The sequence below is a fragment of the Pseudophryne corroboree genome, chromosome 3 (genome assembly GCF_028390025.1).
Source record: "Pseudophryne corroboree isolate aPseCor3 chromosome 3, aPseCor3.hap2, whole genome shotgun sequence".
Classification (NCBI taxonomy): domain Eukaryota; kingdom Metazoa; phylum Chordata; class Amphibia; order Anura; family Myobatrachidae; genus Pseudophryne; species Pseudophryne corroboree.
The window spans coordinates 177,973,451-177,990,670 of NC_086446.1; the positions used below are offsets into that span (position 1 = coordinate 177,973,451).

The window sequence follows — 17,220 nt, forward strand, 5'->3', positions numbered from 1 at the left end:
CTGGCAACAGGATCACTGCAACGAGGGACTTAGGGGAGAAGAAGTGAACTCACCTGCGTGCAGGATGGATTGGCTTCTTGGCTACTGGACATTAGCTCCAGAGGGACGATCACAGGTACAGCCTGGATGGTCACCGGAGCCTCGCCGCCGGCCCCCTTGCAGATGCTGAAACGAGAAGAGGTCCAGAATCGGCGGCAGAAGACTCCTCAGTCTTCTTAAGGTAGCGCACAGCACTGCAGCTGTGCGCCATTTTCCTCTCAGCACACTTCACACGGCAGTCACTGAGGGTGCAGGGCGCTGGGAGGGGGGCGCCCTGGGAGGCAAATGAAAACCTTTTTTGGCTAAAAATACCTCACATATAGCCTCCAGGGGCTATATGGAGATATTTAACCCCTGCCAGAATCCACTAAAGAGCGGGAGACGAGCCCGCCGAAAAAGGGGCGGGGCCTATCTCCTCAGCACACAGCGCCATTTTCCTCACACAGCTCCGCTGGTCAGGAAGGCTCCCAGGCTCTCCCCTGCACTGCACTACAGAAACAGGGTAAAACAAGAGAGGGGGGGCAAAATTGTGGCAAAACTATATTATTAAAGCAGCTATACAGGGAGCACTTATTATAAGGCTATCCCTGTCATATATAGCGCTTTTGGTGTGTGCTGGCAAACTCTCCCTCTGTCTCCCCAAAGGGCTAGTGGGGTCCTGTCTTCGTTAAGAGCATTCCCTGTGTGTCTGCTGTGTGTCGGTACGTGTGTGTCGACATGTATGAGGACGATATTGGTGTGGAGGCGGAGCAATTGCCAAATATGGGGATGTCACCTCCTAGGGGGTCGACACCAGAATGGATGCCTTTATTTATGGAATTACGGGATAGTGTCAACACGCTAAAGCAGTCGTTTGACGACATGAGACGGCCGGACAATCAATTAGTGCCTGTCCAGGCGCCTCAAACACCGTCAGGGGCTGTAAAACGCCCTTTGCCTCAGTCGGTCGACACAGACCCAGACACAGGCACTGATTCCAGTGGCGACGGTGACGAATCAACCGTATTTTCTAGTAGGGCCACACGTTATATGATTTTGGCAATGAAGGAGGCGTTACATATTGCTGATACTACAGGTACCACAAAACAGGGTATCATGTGGGGTGTGAAAAAACTACCTATAGTTTTTCCTGAATCAGATGAATTAAATGAGGTGTGTGATGAAGCGTGGGTTGCCCCCGATAAAAAAATGCTAATTTCAAAGAAGTTATTGGCTTTATACCCTTTCCCGCCAGAGGTTAGGGCGCGCTGGGAAACACCTCCTAGGGTGGACAAGGCGCTCACACGCTTATCAAAACAAGTGGCGTTACCCTCTCCTGAGACGGCCGCACTTAAAGATCCAGCAGATAGGAGGATGGAAAATATCCAAAAAAGTATATACACACATACAGGTGTTATATTACGACCAGCTATAGCGACAGCCTGGATGTGCAGTGCTGGGGTAGGTTGGTCAGAGTCCCTGATTGAAAATATTGATACCCTGGATAGGGACAATGTTTTACTGTCTTTAGAGCAAATAAAGGATGCATTTCTTTATATGCGTGATGCACAGAGGGATATCTGCACACTGGCATCACGGGTAAGTGCTATGTCCATTTCGGCCAGAAGAAGTTTATGGACGCGACAGTGGTCAGGCGATGCGGACTCAAAACGGCATATGGAAGTTTTGCCGTATAAAGGGGAGGAGTTATTTGGTGTCGGTCTATCGGATTTGGTGGCCACGGCTACAGCCGGGAAATCCACCTTTTTACCTCAAGTCACTCCCCAACAGAAAAAGACACCGACTTTTCAACCGCAGCCCTTTCGTTCCTTTAAAAACAAGAGAGCAAAGGGATATTCATATCTGCCACGAGGCAGAGGAAGGGGGAAGAGACAGCAACAGGCAGCTCCTTCCCAGGAACAGAAGCCCTCCCCCGCTTCTACAAAAGCCTCAGCATGACGCTGGGGCTTCTCAAGCGGACTCGGGGGCGGTGGGGGGTCGTCTCAAGAATTTCAGCGCGCAGTGGGCTCACTCGCAGGTAGATCCCTGGATCCTGCAGATAATATCTCAGGGGTACAGGTTGGAACTAGAGACGGATCCACCTCGCCGTTTCCTGAAGTCTGCTTTACCAACGTCCCCCTCCGACAGGGTGACGGTCTTGGAAGCCATTCACAAGCTGTACTCTCAGCAGGTGATAGTCAAGGTACCCCTTTTACAACAAGGAAAGGGGTATTATTCCACTCTATTTGTGGTACCGAAGCCGGATGGCTCGGTAAGACCTATTCTAAATCTGAAATCCTTGAACCTGTACATAAAGAAGTTCAAGTTCAAGATGGAGTCACTCAGAGCAGTGATAGCGAACCTGGAAGAAGGGGATTTTATGGTATCCTTGGACATCAAGGATGCGTATCTCCACGTTCCAATTTACCCCTCACACCAGGGGTACCTCAGGTTCGTCGTACAGAACTGTCACTATCAGTTTCAGACGCTGCCGTTCGGATTGTCCACGGCACCTCGGGTCTTTACCAAGGTAATGGCCGAGATGATGATTCTTCTTCGAAGAAAAGGCGTATTAATTATCCCATACTTGGACGATCTCCTAATAAGGGCAAGGTCCAGAGAACAGCTAGAGATGGGATTAGCACTGTCTCAAGAAGTGCTAAAACAGCACGGGTGGATTCTGAATATTCCAAAATCCCAGTTAATTCCGACAACACGTCTGCTGTTCCTAGGGATGATTCTGGACACGGTTCAGAAAAAGGTTTTTCTCCCGGAGGAAAAAGCCAAGGAGTTATCCGAGCTTGTCAGGAACCTCCTAAAACCAGGAAAGGTGTCTGTACATCAATGCACAAGAGTCCTGGGAAAAATGGTGGCTTCTTACGAAGCAATTCCATTCGGCAGATTCCACGCAAGAATTTTCCAGAGGGATCTGTTGGACAAATGGTCAGGGTCGCATCTTCAGATGCACCAGCGGATAACCCTGTCTCCAAGGACAAGGGTATCTCTTCTGTGGTGGTTGCAGAGTGCTCATCTATTGGAGGGCCGCAGATTCGGCATACAGGATTGGATCCTGGTGACCACGGACGCCAGCCTGAGAGGCTGGGGAGCAGTCACACAAGGAAGAAACTTCCAGGGCGTGTGGTCGAGCCTGGAAACGTCTCTTCACATAAACATTCTGGAACTAAGAGCAATCTACAATGCTCTAAGCCAGGCAGAACCTCTGCTTCAAGGAAAACCGGTGTTGATCCAGTCGGACAACATCACGGCAGTCGCCCATGTGAACAGACAGGGCGGCACAAGAAGCAGGAGTGCAATGGCAGAAGCTGCAAGGATTCTTCGCTGGGCAGAGAATCATGTGATAGCACTGTCAGCAGTGTTCATCCCGGGAGTGGACAACTGGGAAGCAGACTTCCTCAGCAGACACGACCTTCACCCGGGAGAGTGGGGACTTCATCCAGAAGTTTTCCACATGCTGGTAACCCGTTGGGAAAGACCAATGGTGGACATGATGGCGTCTCGCCTCAACAAAAAACTGGACAGGTATTGCGCCAGGTCAAGAGATCCGCAGGCAATAGCTGTGGACGCGCTGGTAACGCCTTGGGTGTACCAGTCGGTGTATGTGTTTCCTCCTCTGCCTCTCATACCAAAAGTATTGAGAATTATACGGCAAAGAGGCGTAAGAACGATACTCGTGGTTCCGGATTGGCCAAGAAGGACTTGGTACCCGGAACTTCAAGAGATGATCACGGAAGATCCGTGGCCTCTACCTCTGAGAAGGGACTTGCTTCAGCAGGGTCCCTGTCTGTTTCAAGACTTACCGCGGCTGCGTTTGACGGCATGGCGGTTGAACGCCGGATCCTAAAGGAAAAAGGCATGCCGGAAGAAGTCATTCCTACTTTGATTAAAGCAAGGAAGGAAGTAACCGCGCAACATTATCACCGCATTTGGCGAAAATATGTTGCGTGGTGCGAGGATCGGAGTGCTCCGACGGAGGAATTTCAACTGGGTCGATTCCTACATTTCCTGCAATCAGGATTGTCTATGGGTCTCAAATTGGGATCTATTAAGGTTCAAATTTCGGCCCTGTCGATTTTCTTCCAAAAAGAATTGGCTTCAGTTCCTCCAGTGGCACCGTGGGATCTCAATGTTGTTTTGGACTTTCTCAAATCTCATTGGTTTGAACCACTAAAAACTGTGGATTTGAAATATCTCACATGGAAAGTGACCATGCTACTAGCCCTGGCTTCGGCCAGGAGAGTGTCAGAACTGGCAGCTTTATCTTACAAAAGCCCATATCTGATTTTCCATTCGGACAGGGCAGAACTGCGGACTCGTCCGCATTTTCTCCCTAAGGTGGTGTCAGCATTTCATCTGAACCAACCTATTGTAGTGCCTGCGGCTACAAGCGACTTGGAGGACTCCAAGTTGTTGGACGTTGTCAGAGCTTTAAAAATATACATTTCAAGGACAGCTGGAGTCAGGAAATCTGACTCGCTGTTTATACTATATGCTCCCAACAAGTTGGGCGCTCCTGCGTCTAAGCAGACTATTGCTCGCTGGATTTGTAGTACGATTCAGCTTGCACATTCTGTGGCAGGCCTGCCACAGCCAAAATCGGTAAAAGCCCACTCCACAAGGAAGGTGGGTTCTTCTTGGGCGGCTGCCCGAGGGGTCTCGGCATTACAACTCTGCCGAGCGGCTACGTGGTCGGGGGAGAACACGTTTGTAAAATTCTACAAATTTGATACCCTGGCTAAGGAGGACCTGGAGTTCTCTCATTCGGTGCTGCAGAGTCATCCGCACTCTCCCGCCCGTTTGGGAGCTTTGGTATAATCCCCATGGTCCTTTCAGGAACCCCAGCATCCACTAGGACGATAGAGAAAATAAGAATTTACTTACCGATAATTCTATTTCTCGGAGTCCGTAGTGGATGCTGGGCGCCCATCCCAAGTGCGGATTATCTGCATTACTTGTACATAGTTACAAAAATCGGGTTATTATTGTTGTGAGCCATCTTTTCAGAGGCTCCGCTGTTATCATACTGTTAACTGGGTTTAGATCACAGGTTGTACGGTGTGATTGGTGTGGCTGGTATGAGTCTTACCCGGGATTCATAAATCCTTCCTTATTGTGTACGCTCGTCCGGGCACAGTACCTAACTGAGGCTTGGAGGAGGGTCATAGGGGGAGGAGCCAGTACACACCACCTGATCGTAAAGCTTTACTTTTTGTGCCCTGTCTCCTGCGGAGCCGCTATTCCCCATGGTCCTTTCAGGAACCCCAGCATCCACTACGGACTCCGAGAAATAGAATTATCGGTAAGTAAATTCTTATTATAAGCTGCTCGTGTCTTATAGTCCGATGGGCTATAAGGAATTCTATGTCACCTAATGTACTACAAACGAAAATGTTGAACAGTAATGATCAGAAATGTTATTCTGTTGTACTTTCCATAAATACACAATTGTGGAAAACAATTCACATTTGTACTTTCTGTGGGAATAGGACCGTGGTCTAAGAAGAGAAACAAAAATGATTTATTAAATATTGGTCCGGACATAATGAAGTACGGTTTGGCTGGAGGTGCATTACAAGGCATGAATGAATGAATGAATGAATGTAGTGGGATAAGCCCCGTTGTTGTTTCAGATTGCTGCTTTCATATAGGAAATTGGCACCATAAAAAATGTGTAGAACCAATAAACACAGGCGGTCAGACATTCCAACCTGGTCATCAATTGTGCACTTATAGTATATGCTCGACTGAACAGCCAAATATAGAATCCTCTTGCTATGGGGTAACAGTGTAACACCTCATTTTAAGGGCATGGAGACAATTATTACCATGGGTGTTTACTGGTCTTGTAAAGGTACAAACACTTTATTTTACTAATTGTCTGTACTAAAACTCATTGCATACTCCTAGACGTCATTTCTTGGTATATATGTGCAGTGTATGAATCCTCTGTCTGATTTCTACCATATTTTTGGACCGTATTGATGTGCTGCATCCCAGTTATAGTACTATTATTTTTATTATTATTATTATTATTATTATTATTATTATTATTATCATTCTTTACTTATGTGACGCCACAGGGGATCCACAGCGCCCATTACTCAGTACATAATCAAACGAGCAAACAAGAAAACAGCACTTACAGTACAAGACAATATAGGATAAGTACAAGGTATAAAGGGGGTACACACGGAGAGATCCGTTCTTAAAATCTATTTTAAGCATGGCTCTCTCATGTGTATGCTCCCCAGGGATAGCGATGCGTGGCACAATCTAGCACATCGCTCATTTCACCCGCTGGGTGAAATGAGCGTCCCCACCTCGCTCAGCAGACATCGTGCGGTGCTGAGCGGTCTGCGACAGATCGCTCAGCACACATCTCTCTAGTGTGTACTGGCCTATATAAGGAAAATACGGTTAAGTGCCATCAAAGGGAGTATGATGTATAAGATAGTGTAAGTAAGAAAAGGAAAGGCACACGAGGATAGAATGCCCTGCTCTTATGAGCTTACAATCTAAAAATATAATAATAATTACCCCTAGGCCATTACCCAATATTATTGCATTGAAAACTTTCAGTAGAGGCAGTGATAATGGAGCAGACAATGGCAATGGCAGACTTATTAACAGCTTCTTGCGGCAGCCATTGGGGGACATGAGTCAGTACATTGTGGTATGATGTGTGGAGCAGGGCGCCTGGTACATTAAGAATCCTGTAAATCTCTGCTCCTCCTGCCCTATACCGTGATTGTTGTCTGGGAGCCCCACTTGGGATCATGTGCCCGCAGGAGCTGGGCATCATGTTAGGGTTTGCAGCAGCCACCATATTTAACATTTAATTTAGAAATAAATATATAGGGGTATTTTCAATTGAAGTCGAAAGCTGCCGTCTGTCAAAAGACATCAGTTTTCAACCTTTTTTATGTCGGAAGGGGTTCCGACCTATTCAGTATAACCCCAAATTATTCGACAAGTCGAGGAATTCGACTTGCTGAAAAGCACATGGATCGGCGGAATAGCTGCCGATTCATGTGCTTGTGTCGAAAACAGGGCCAAAACCGAAAGGGCAGCGCCAGAGGAGACGAGAAGGAGACGGGGGATGGGGATCAGAGAGAGCAGCGGGCAGACGGGGGAGTGCAGCGCTACAGCAGCGGGCAGCTGCCCGCTGCTGTAGCGCTGCGCTCCCCTATCTGCCCGCAGCTCTCCCTGTCTCTCCCCCTTCCTCCGTCTCCTCCGGCGCTGCTCTCCCCCTCTGCCCGCTGCTCTCCCGTCTCCTCCGGCGCTGCTCTCCCCCATCTCAGTTCCTGCATCTCGATTCGACATTTTTTAAAGTCGAATTGAGATTGCTTTGAATAGCCCAGGTCGGATCCATTCTGACAAATGAATGTCGGAATGGATCCAATTTCAATTGAATATACCCTATAGTGTTCTGTCACTCCTAAAATTACTGCAGCCCGCTTACCACAAATAAAGTATCCCACACTTTAAAATGTACAAAAAAATACGATGTTAAATAAGGGCGCTGTAGTAATCATACACAACATATAATAAAAAGTCCTGTTAACTTGAAAATCCCTGCTAGGTTAATCTTAAAAAAGCAAAACGTAAGAAGAGAATCTGCATATCACATGTAATTCTGAAGTGCCGTGTTTCTTTAAGACGGCTCTCTGGACACATCTAGAGCCAGCCTGATATCTTTGTGTCTTCTCCAGATTCCAGAAAACTGCAGCGTAGGGATAAACAGACAGAACAATAGGCCTAATTCAGACCTGATCGCAGCAGCAGCAAAATTTTTCTCTAATGGGCAAAATATAGTGCAGGGGGGGCAGATATAACATGTGCAGAGAGAGATAGATTTGGATGGGGTGTGTTCAAACTGAAATCTAAATTGGAGTGTAAAAATAAAGCAGCCAGTATTTACCCTACACAGAAACAAAATAACCCACCCAAATCTAACTCTCTCTGCACATGTTATATCTGCCCCCCATGCAGTGCACATGGTTTTGCCGGGTGGTCTTCAGTTTGCCAGCTGTCGGGAATCCCGGCGCCGGAATCCCGACAGCCGGCATACCGACACCTTTTCTCCCTCTTGGGGGTCCATGACCCCCCCTGGAGGGAGAGTAGATAGCCACTTTGCCCGCAGCGTGGGGAGCGCAGCGTGCCGCAAGGGGCTCATTTGCGCTTGCCCAGCTGTCGGTATGCCGGTGGTCGGGATTCCGGCACCGGTATGCTGGCCGCTGGGAGCCCAGCAGCCGGCATACCCTACTACACCCGGTTTTGCCCATTAGAGAGATTTTGTTGCTGTGATCAGGTCTGAATTAGGTTCAGTGACAAGTTTACTGGTGTATAAACTTTATCTAAGGAAATAGCTCACACAGTCAAGGCGTTTCAGTTATAGGGGCCGATTCAAAGGTTTCTCTCACGGCTGCCACTAGAAGGCACCCAACGGCAGCAATTCAATTTTTCTGTCGTTTGGGCGCTCGGCAGTCGCGGAGGACACATTTTTTCTCGCAGCCTCCTGAGGTGAGAGAAAAAAACGTGTCCAAACCCGGCACTTTGGTGGTCCAAACAGGCGTTTGGATGCCCAAAGCAGGAGTTTAGACGGGTTTAGCCATTTTAAGTTGCCAAACCCTGTCTGTTTGGGCGCGATGTGCATGGACGCCCAAACAACAAATGAATAGTGACAATTGTTTGGGTGTCTTAACAGTCCAGTTTAGATGGGATTTTTACGCCCAAAACAATTGAATTCTATCCCCAACCAAGCTCAGTTACCAGACTGGAGCCGAGAGAATATGAGGTTCTGGCCATCTAATCCCCAGAGATATTTAACCTACAAATATGTCCTCATACATCTTGCCTCAATACGCTACGCAGTGGGAGATGCCTGGCGTGAGTCAGCTGGCCGTTCCCGGGCAGCTATGGTAATGTTTGGCGTCTTTTTTTTTTTTTTTTTTACCCAAAATGCTTCTTATTTGCATGGCTATGCAAATAGGATGCACTGGTAGCTTATGCTGATTAAAATGATATGTGACATACCCATATTATGTGTGTGACTGCGTCTGTATCTGCATACAAAATGCTACGTTACAGTGTTTTCCTGGAAATCACTGTAATGTAGCATTTCGTTCGCAGATACAGCCATAGTCGCACACACAATATAGTTATGCCGCATACCATTTTAATCCGTATAAGATGCTTATACTTCCTGTTCGCATAGCAATGCGACCAAGATGCGTTTACATGGAAAAAGTCACAGAAAAGACACTCAGTGCTACCGTGCGTGACTAGAAGGGCTATTTAAAGTGACTGCAGCAAAGATATAGGAGAACACATCTGTACTTATATGCCAAACAGTTTGCTTTCTTTTCTGGTAGGAGCAATTGCTATACATTTGGATCCATTACTCTTATATTTTTTTTTGTGTTGTTTACGTTTTCATTTGACAAATAAAATGCCAAAGTTATAGTGTCATGTTTTGGTTCTCCATATCCTCTTACCTCAAGTGGCGCTGTAACTATTCTTCATGGCATGTCCCCACTGTTCAGATTCCATATACCATTCCAAATATGTATTTCGGGTGACAACTTTTTCTGAGATACAGTGTAGCATGAGTGCCGCCATGTTGTGTTTGATTATATAATCATTCTGCTCCTATCCTGGATTTCATTATACAGTGCATCCAGAAAGTATTCACAGCGCTTCACTTTTTCCACATTTTGTTATGTTAGAGCCTTATTCCAAAGTGGAATAAATGAATTTTTTTCCCTCAAAATTTTACACACAAGACCCCATTCTGACTGCGTGAAAAAAGTGTTTTTGAGAATTTTGCAAATGTATTAAAAATAAAAAATGAAGAAATCACATGTACATAAGTATTCACAGCCATTACTCAATACTTTGTTGATGCACCTTTGGCAGCAATTACAGCCTCAAGTCTTTTTGAATATGATGCCACAAGCTTGGCACATCTATCTTTGGGCAGTTTTGCCGATTCCTCTTTGCAGCACCTCTCAAGCTCCATCAGGTTGGATGGGAAACAAACGTCTGTGCACAGCCATTTTCAGATCTCTCCAGAGATGTTCAATCGGATTCCAGTCTGGGCTCTGGCTGGCCACTCAAGGATGTTCACAGAGTTGTCGTGAAGCCACTCCTTTGATATCTTGGCTGTGTGCTTAGGGTCTTTGTCCTGCTGAGAGATGAACCGTCGCCCCAGTCTGAGGTCAAGAGCACTCTGGAGCAGGTTTTCATCCAGGATGTCTCTGTACATTGCTGCATTTATCTTTCCCTCTATCCTGACTAGTCTACCAGTTCCTGCCTCTGAAAAACATCCCCACATCATGATGCTTCCATTACCATGCTTCACTGTAGGGATGGTATTTGCCTGGTGATGAGCGGTGCCTGGTTTCCTCCAAACATGACGCCTGGCATTCACACCAAAGAGTTCAATCTTTGTCTTATCAGACCAGAGAATTTTGTTTCTCATGGTCTGAGAGTCCTTCGGGTGCATTTTGGCAAACTCCAGGCGGGCTGCCATGTGTTTTTTACTAAGGAGTGGCTTCCGCCTGGCCACTCTACCATACAGGCCTGATTGGTGGATTGCTGCAGAGATGGTTGTCATTCTGGATGGTTCTCCTCTCTCCACAGAGGAATGTTGTAGCTCTGACAGAGTGACTATTGGGTTCTTGGTTACCTCCCTGACTAGGGCCCTTCTGCCCCGATCGCTCAGTTTAGATGGCTGGACAGCTCTACGAAGAGTCCTGGTGGTTCCAAACTTCTATTTACGGATGTTGGAGGCCACTGTGCTTATTGGGACCTTCAAAGCAGCAGATATTTTTCTGTACCCTTTCCCAGATTTGTGACTCGAGACAATCCTATCTCGGAGGTCTACAGACCATTCCTTTGACTTCATGCTTGGTTTGTGCTCAGACATGCACTGTCAAGTATGGGTCCTTATATAGAAAGGTGTGGGCCTTTCCAAGTTATGTCCAATCAACTGAATTTACCACAGGTGGACTCCAATTAAGCTGTAGGAACATATCAAGGATGATCAGTGGAAACAGGATGCACCTGAGCTCAATTTTGAGCTTCATGGCAAAGGCTGTGGATACTTATGTATATGTGATTTCTTAGTTTTTTATTTTTAATAAATTTGCAAAAATAAAAAAATAAAACTTTGTTCACGTTTCAATTGTGGGGTATTGTGTGTAGAATTTTGAGGAAAAAAATGAATTTATTCCATTCTGGAATAAGGCTGTAACATAACAAAATATGGAAAAAGTGAAGTGCTGTGAATACTTTCTGTGTGCATTGTAGTACATGACCACTACAGCCAATCCCCTCCATGAGCACCCTACTTAAGGGCCTAATTCAGACCTGATCGCTGTTGTGCAAAATCGCACAGCAGCCGATTATTGAATGACTGCGCATGCACCGCAATGCGCAGACGCAAGCCCAAACAGGACAGAATTGTGCGAAAATTTCGATCACTAGGTGTACGCAAGGTGATTGATAGGAAGCATTCGTATGTGGGTGGTAACTGGCCGTTTTCCGGGAGTGTCAGGAAAAACACAGGCATTCCTAAGCGTTTTCTGGGAGGGTGTGTGACGTCAGCTCCGACCCCGATCAGTCTGATTCTATCACACTGCAGGAGTAGGTCCAGGGCTACATATACAGACTGGAAAAATCATTCGATGGTGAGTGAGTTGCGAACGGATTTGCAGCTGTCCACTGTCTGAAGTTTTCGCACAGCATACACATGCATTCGCACACTTGCACGGGGCGGGTTCACTCTCTATGGGCGGTGGCTATCTGTAAATTTGCAGAGGAGCGATTAGGATTGAATTAGGCCCTAAGTTCCCCAAGTTCACTAACGTATTGCCACTGCCAGTACAACTTCATTTACCACTAGTTCCTGGTCAGTAGGTCCGTCTGCTGACTTTTTGCCTTTCATTGAGTGTATTCAGCAATCCTTTACAAACCTCGCAGCACTGTGCTAGTGCTCTCCTGTGATGCCGACCCCTTCTATACACCAGTGTGCTCCTGCCTGCAATATACATTACCTGTGCATCACAGCCTGTACCAGGGACGGATCTAGACTATTCTTGTTCTTTCTTTTTTTTTTTTTTTTTGGGGGGGGGGGCGGTTTAAAAATTGATACAGACTTCTCCTCTCTCTACTCATTACTCCCCCCACTTCCAGTCCTGCCTCTCCCATTTTTTAGACTGTGATTTCATCTCACGGAGGCAAGAGCAGAGCAGCCTCACCTGTAGCTCCCATTCAGTCAGGAGGAGGCTGAGAGAGAAGCGCCCTGGGAGGAGCAGGGTATGCTGGAACTTACAGTTCCACCGCACTTGAAAAACTATAGGGTACACAGGCTTGTATTATATACTTTACATAAAGTTTGATCAACAAAAATATTTTATTCCTAAGGCTTCCTGTATGCAACACCTGCCCACCTCAGATATTGCAGTGTCATATAACCTGGCTGCTCATTAATGTACTGCTTTGATACAACCAATATGCCAAAAGTTCCCATAGCATTATTTCTGAGAACGTAAGATGCATAGAAACACATATCTGATAAACAACTTTACAGAATAATTAAACAGCGGAAGTGAGTGCACCTGCAGCTTCTCCTGTCTACCAACACAGACTTGCTGGTTTCCTGAGAGCAGTATACACCAGTATATTCCTGCAAACAGCTACCATTGTCTGCTAATTAAGTGCAAGTTTAAACAGCGTTTCAGTGTGCTTTCATTTCCGCTAAACTCCTGCTGGCTGATTACAACTCGGCACCTGTGCTGTATACAGACATCCAGCTTCCAATACAGATCCTACCTTCATATGGCACATATAATAGAGAGTACCCTGTCCTTCATCGTGTTATCACACAGTTCTTAAAGCATCATACACCTTCCATTGTTGTAGGTTTTGTCTAGTGCCTCTACCTTAGTTTAATCTGCCCTGCCTCACTGCTCTGAGTTCTAACCAATGAGTAATAACTTAGGGGGTCATTCAGACCCGATTGCACGCTGCTTTTTTTGCAGCTATGCGATCGGATCTGAACAGTGCATGCGTGTGGCCCGCAATGCGCAGGTGAGTCGGCAACGGGCAGCGACGAATCTAACCAAGAAAGCGATCGCACCGGCGATCGCAAGAAGATTGATAGGCAGAAGGCGTTCATGGGCAGCAACTCACCGTTTTCTGGGACGGTCTGGAAAAACGCAGACGTGCCCAGCCGTTCCAGAGGAGGATTCCTGATGTCATCACCTGTCCGGATCGTCGCAGTGGCTGAGTAAGTCCTGGGCTGGGCAGAAACTGCTCAAACTTTTGTTTGTGCAGCTCACTGCACAGCCGATCGCACCCCTACAAAGCGTTTACCCCCTCCCCTGTAGGCAGCGATTACCTGATCGCAGCACTGCAAAAAAAAACGCCTGCGTGCGACAAGGTCTGAATTAGGCCCTAATCCGTGCACCCATTCTCACTCACACCAGTTCTCGCCAACTTAGCCCTGTTGTCCCAGTTCTGTGTCCACAATAAAAACAGAATCTGACAAGTGGTGTGTTATTCTTTCTGTTTAGCACTATTTTGCGAACCTCTGTGTTATGAAACCTGGAGGAAACTCATGAAGATATCAGGCTGACTCTAGATGTGTCCAGAGAGAACTTAAAGAAACACACCACTCTATTATATGTGACATGCTGATTTTCCTCTTATTCTTTGTAATTATAAGTTAGGTTTGCTGCTTTGAAATTTTTCTTTTAGAAGACTAACCTGGACTTTTTATTATGTTATTTCAGCGCCATTCTTTACCATCTTGTTTTTTTGTTTTTTAAAATAATTCTTTACATTTTAATTTTTTCAAATTCACCGGCATCCCTAATCGCCTAATGCAGTGCCCGGGGATGCCTGCCTCTGTCTTCCCCTAGTCTGCTTCCATTCAGCAGCATGGGTTCTTAGTGTAACAATTCTCTGGGGTCCGTTCCATACTCTGAGGAGGTTGTTGGTCCCGAGTTCACCGCTGTTATTCATGTAGCCACTGAAAAAGTGTGTCCCTTCCTTCCTGCCACTGGACCTAAGATACGTACCTGGATTTTGTCCTCTTCATTCCTGTGGAAAGGTCAGGGCTTCCAGAGGGTCAGTTCTCCGCTAACGTGGAAAGCTTCACTGATGTGTAATAACTGGGTTAATCAAGATCAGTTTTGCCTTTTAAACTATATATATATATATATATATATATGGGCTAAGTCGCCAGAATCGCGCCATGCCTGCATCTCGCAAGCTATTATATAAGGCCCGTTGCATTCTTTTCAAACGGAAGGAAATTCTTTGATAATTTTATATTCTGGTAGTGCTATGTAAAAGCAGGTATAACGAGCATTACAAAAGAAAAAGAAATGATATATTCGTGATATCTGACTTCCGTAAGATTTGGTTTATTGGATATAAAGGAGATTACAGTTGTCTATATTGACGTTTCTAGGTATTAAATTGTAGTTAATTATATTTATCAGACACAGTGAGTGTTCGGTCTGTGTAACCTTCCCTCTCTGCCTTTTCCCCTGTCAGAGATTCACACAGAGCATGCAGGTGCAGACAGAGATGGAGCGTTTGACCTTAGAGCATGGAACAATGATGGGACCTCCCACACAGAGTGAAAAGACAGAGGAGGCTATGAAAAAGAAACTTACCTCTAAGGTAAATAGTGAGAAGCAGGTGATGGCTACTGCCCCAGAGAGGAAATCAAAGTTTATTCGATGGTTTCTTTTTCTCTAACGTCCTAAGTGGATGCTGGGACTCCGTAAGGACCATGGGGAATAGCGGCTCCGCAGGAGACAGGGCACAAAATAAAAGCTTGAGATATCAGGTGGTGTGCACTGGCTCCTCCCCCTATGACCCTCCTCCAAGCCAGTTAGATTTTTGTGCCCGGCCGAGAAGGGTGCAAACTAGGTAGCTCTCCAGAGCTGCTTAGAATAAAAGTTTAGTTAGGTTTTTTTTTTTTTTTTCAGTGAGTCCTGCTGGCAACAGGCTCACTGCATCGTGGGACTAAGGGGAGAAGAAGCGAACTCACCTGAGTGCAGAGTGGATTGGGCTTCTTAGGCTACTGGACGTTAGCTCCAGAGGGACGATCACAGGTTCAGCCTGGATGGGTCAGCGGAGCCGCGCCGCCGTCCCCCTTACAGAGCCAGAAGAGACGAAGGTCCGGTGAAAGCGGCGGCAGAAGACATCCTGTCTTCAAGACTAAGGTAGCGCACAGCACCGCAGCTGTGCGCCATTGCTCTCAGCACACTTCACACTCCGGTCACTGAGGGTGCAGGGCGCTGGGGGGGAGCGCCCTGAGACGCAATATAACACACACATATACCTTAGCTGGCAAAAGGAATACATCACATATAGCTCCAGGGCTATATGGATGTATTTTTTCCCCTGCCATTTTACACAAAAAAGCGGGAGTTAAGGACGTCGTGAAGGGGCGGGGCCTATCTCCTCAGCACACTGGCGCCATTATTCCCTCACAGCTCCGCTGGAAGGACGGCTCCCTGATTCTCCCCTGCAGTACTGCATCTGATTCAGGGTAAAAAAGAGAAGGGGGGGCATTTTGGCAGCAAATAACTAGATTAACAGCAGCTATAAGGGATTAACACTTATATAAGGTTATCCCTGTATATATATAGCGCTGGGTGTGTGCTGGCAGACTCTTCCTCTGTCTCTCCAAAGGGCTAAGTGGGGTCCTGTCCTCTATCAGAGCATTCCCGGTGTGTGTGCTGTGTGTCGGTACGCGTGTGTCGACATGTATGAGGAGGAAAATGAGGTGGAGGCGGAGCAGTTGCCTGTGTTAGTGATGTCACCCCCTAGGGAGTCGACACCTGACTGGATGATTGTGTTTAAGCAATTAAGTGATAATGTCAGCAATTTACAAAAAACTGTTGACGACATGAGAAAGCCGGCAAATCAATTAGTGCCTGTTCAGGCGTCTCAGACACCCTCAGGGGCCCTAAAACGGCCGCTACCTCAGTGGGTCGACACGGATCCAGATACAGATACTGAATCTAGTGTCGACGGTGACGAGACAAACGTAATGTCCAGTAGGGCCACACGTTACATGATCACGGCAATGAAAGAGGCATTGAACCTTTCTGACACTACAAATACCTCAAAGGCGGGTATTATGTGGGGTGTGAAAAAACTGCCAATAGTTTTTCCTGAGTCTGAGGAAATAAATGAGGTGTGTGATAAAGCGTGGGTTTCCCCCGATAAAAAAACAGCTAATTTCTAATAAGTTATTAGCACTATACCCTTTCCCGCCAGAGGTTAGGGCACGGTGGGAAACACCCCCTAGGGTAGATAAGGCGCTCACACGTTTATCTAAACAAGTAGCGTTACCGTCCCCTGATACGGCCATCCTCAAAGAACCAGCTGATAGGAGGCTGGAAAATATCCTGAAAAGTATATACACACATACTGGTGTTATACTGCGACCAGCAATCGCATCAGCCTGGATGTGCAGTGCTGGAGTCGCATGGGCGGATTCCCTGACTGAGAATATTGATACCCTGGATAGGGACAATATTCTGTTAACTATAGAACATTTAAAGGATGCATTGCTATATATGCGTGATGCGCAGAGGGATATTTGTACCCTGGCATCAAGAGTAAGCGCAATGTCCATCTCTGCCAGAAGAGCATTATGGACCAGACAGTGGTCAGGGGACGCAGATTCCAAACGGCACATGGAAGTATTGCCGTATAAGGGGGAGGAGTTATTTGGGGCTGGTCTAACAGACCTGGTGGCCACGGCAACGGCTGGAAAATCCACCTTTTTACCCCAGGTTACTTCACATCAACAGAAAAAGACACAGTCTTTTCAAACTCAGTCCTTTCGTTCCCATAAGTACAAGCGAGCAAAAGGTCACTCTTTTCTGCCCAAGGGCAGAGGAAGAGGAAAAAGGCAGCACCATGCAGCCGCTTCCCAGGAGCAGAAGCCCTCCCCTGCTTCTGCCAAGTCTTCAGCATGACGCTGGGGCTTTACAAGCAGACTCAGACACGGTGGGGGCCCGTCTCAAGAATTTCAACGCGCAGTGGGCTCACTCGCAAGTGGATCCCTGGATTCTACAGGTAGTATCACAGGGGTACAAACTGGAATTCGAGGCGTTTCCTCCTCATCGGTTCCTGAAGTCTGCTTTA

At 46.8% G+C, this 17,220-nt stretch overlaps 1 protein-coding gene across 2 annotated transcripts in view; it reads left to right on the plus strand.

The window, feature by feature from the left end:
- Window positions 1–17,220, plus strand: part of TUBGCP2 (tubulin gamma complex component 2) — a 132,611-nt gene that overhangs the window by 98,648 nt on the left and 16,743 nt on the right. For both annotated transcript variants that reach the window (XM_063958630.1, XM_063958629.1), the window contains one exon: window positions 14,605–14,733. In XM_063958630.1, the coding sequence (XP_063814700.1) occupies window positions 14,605–14,733 (129 nt within the window). The remainder of the gene's footprint in view (window positions 1–14,604; window positions 14,734–17,220) is intronic.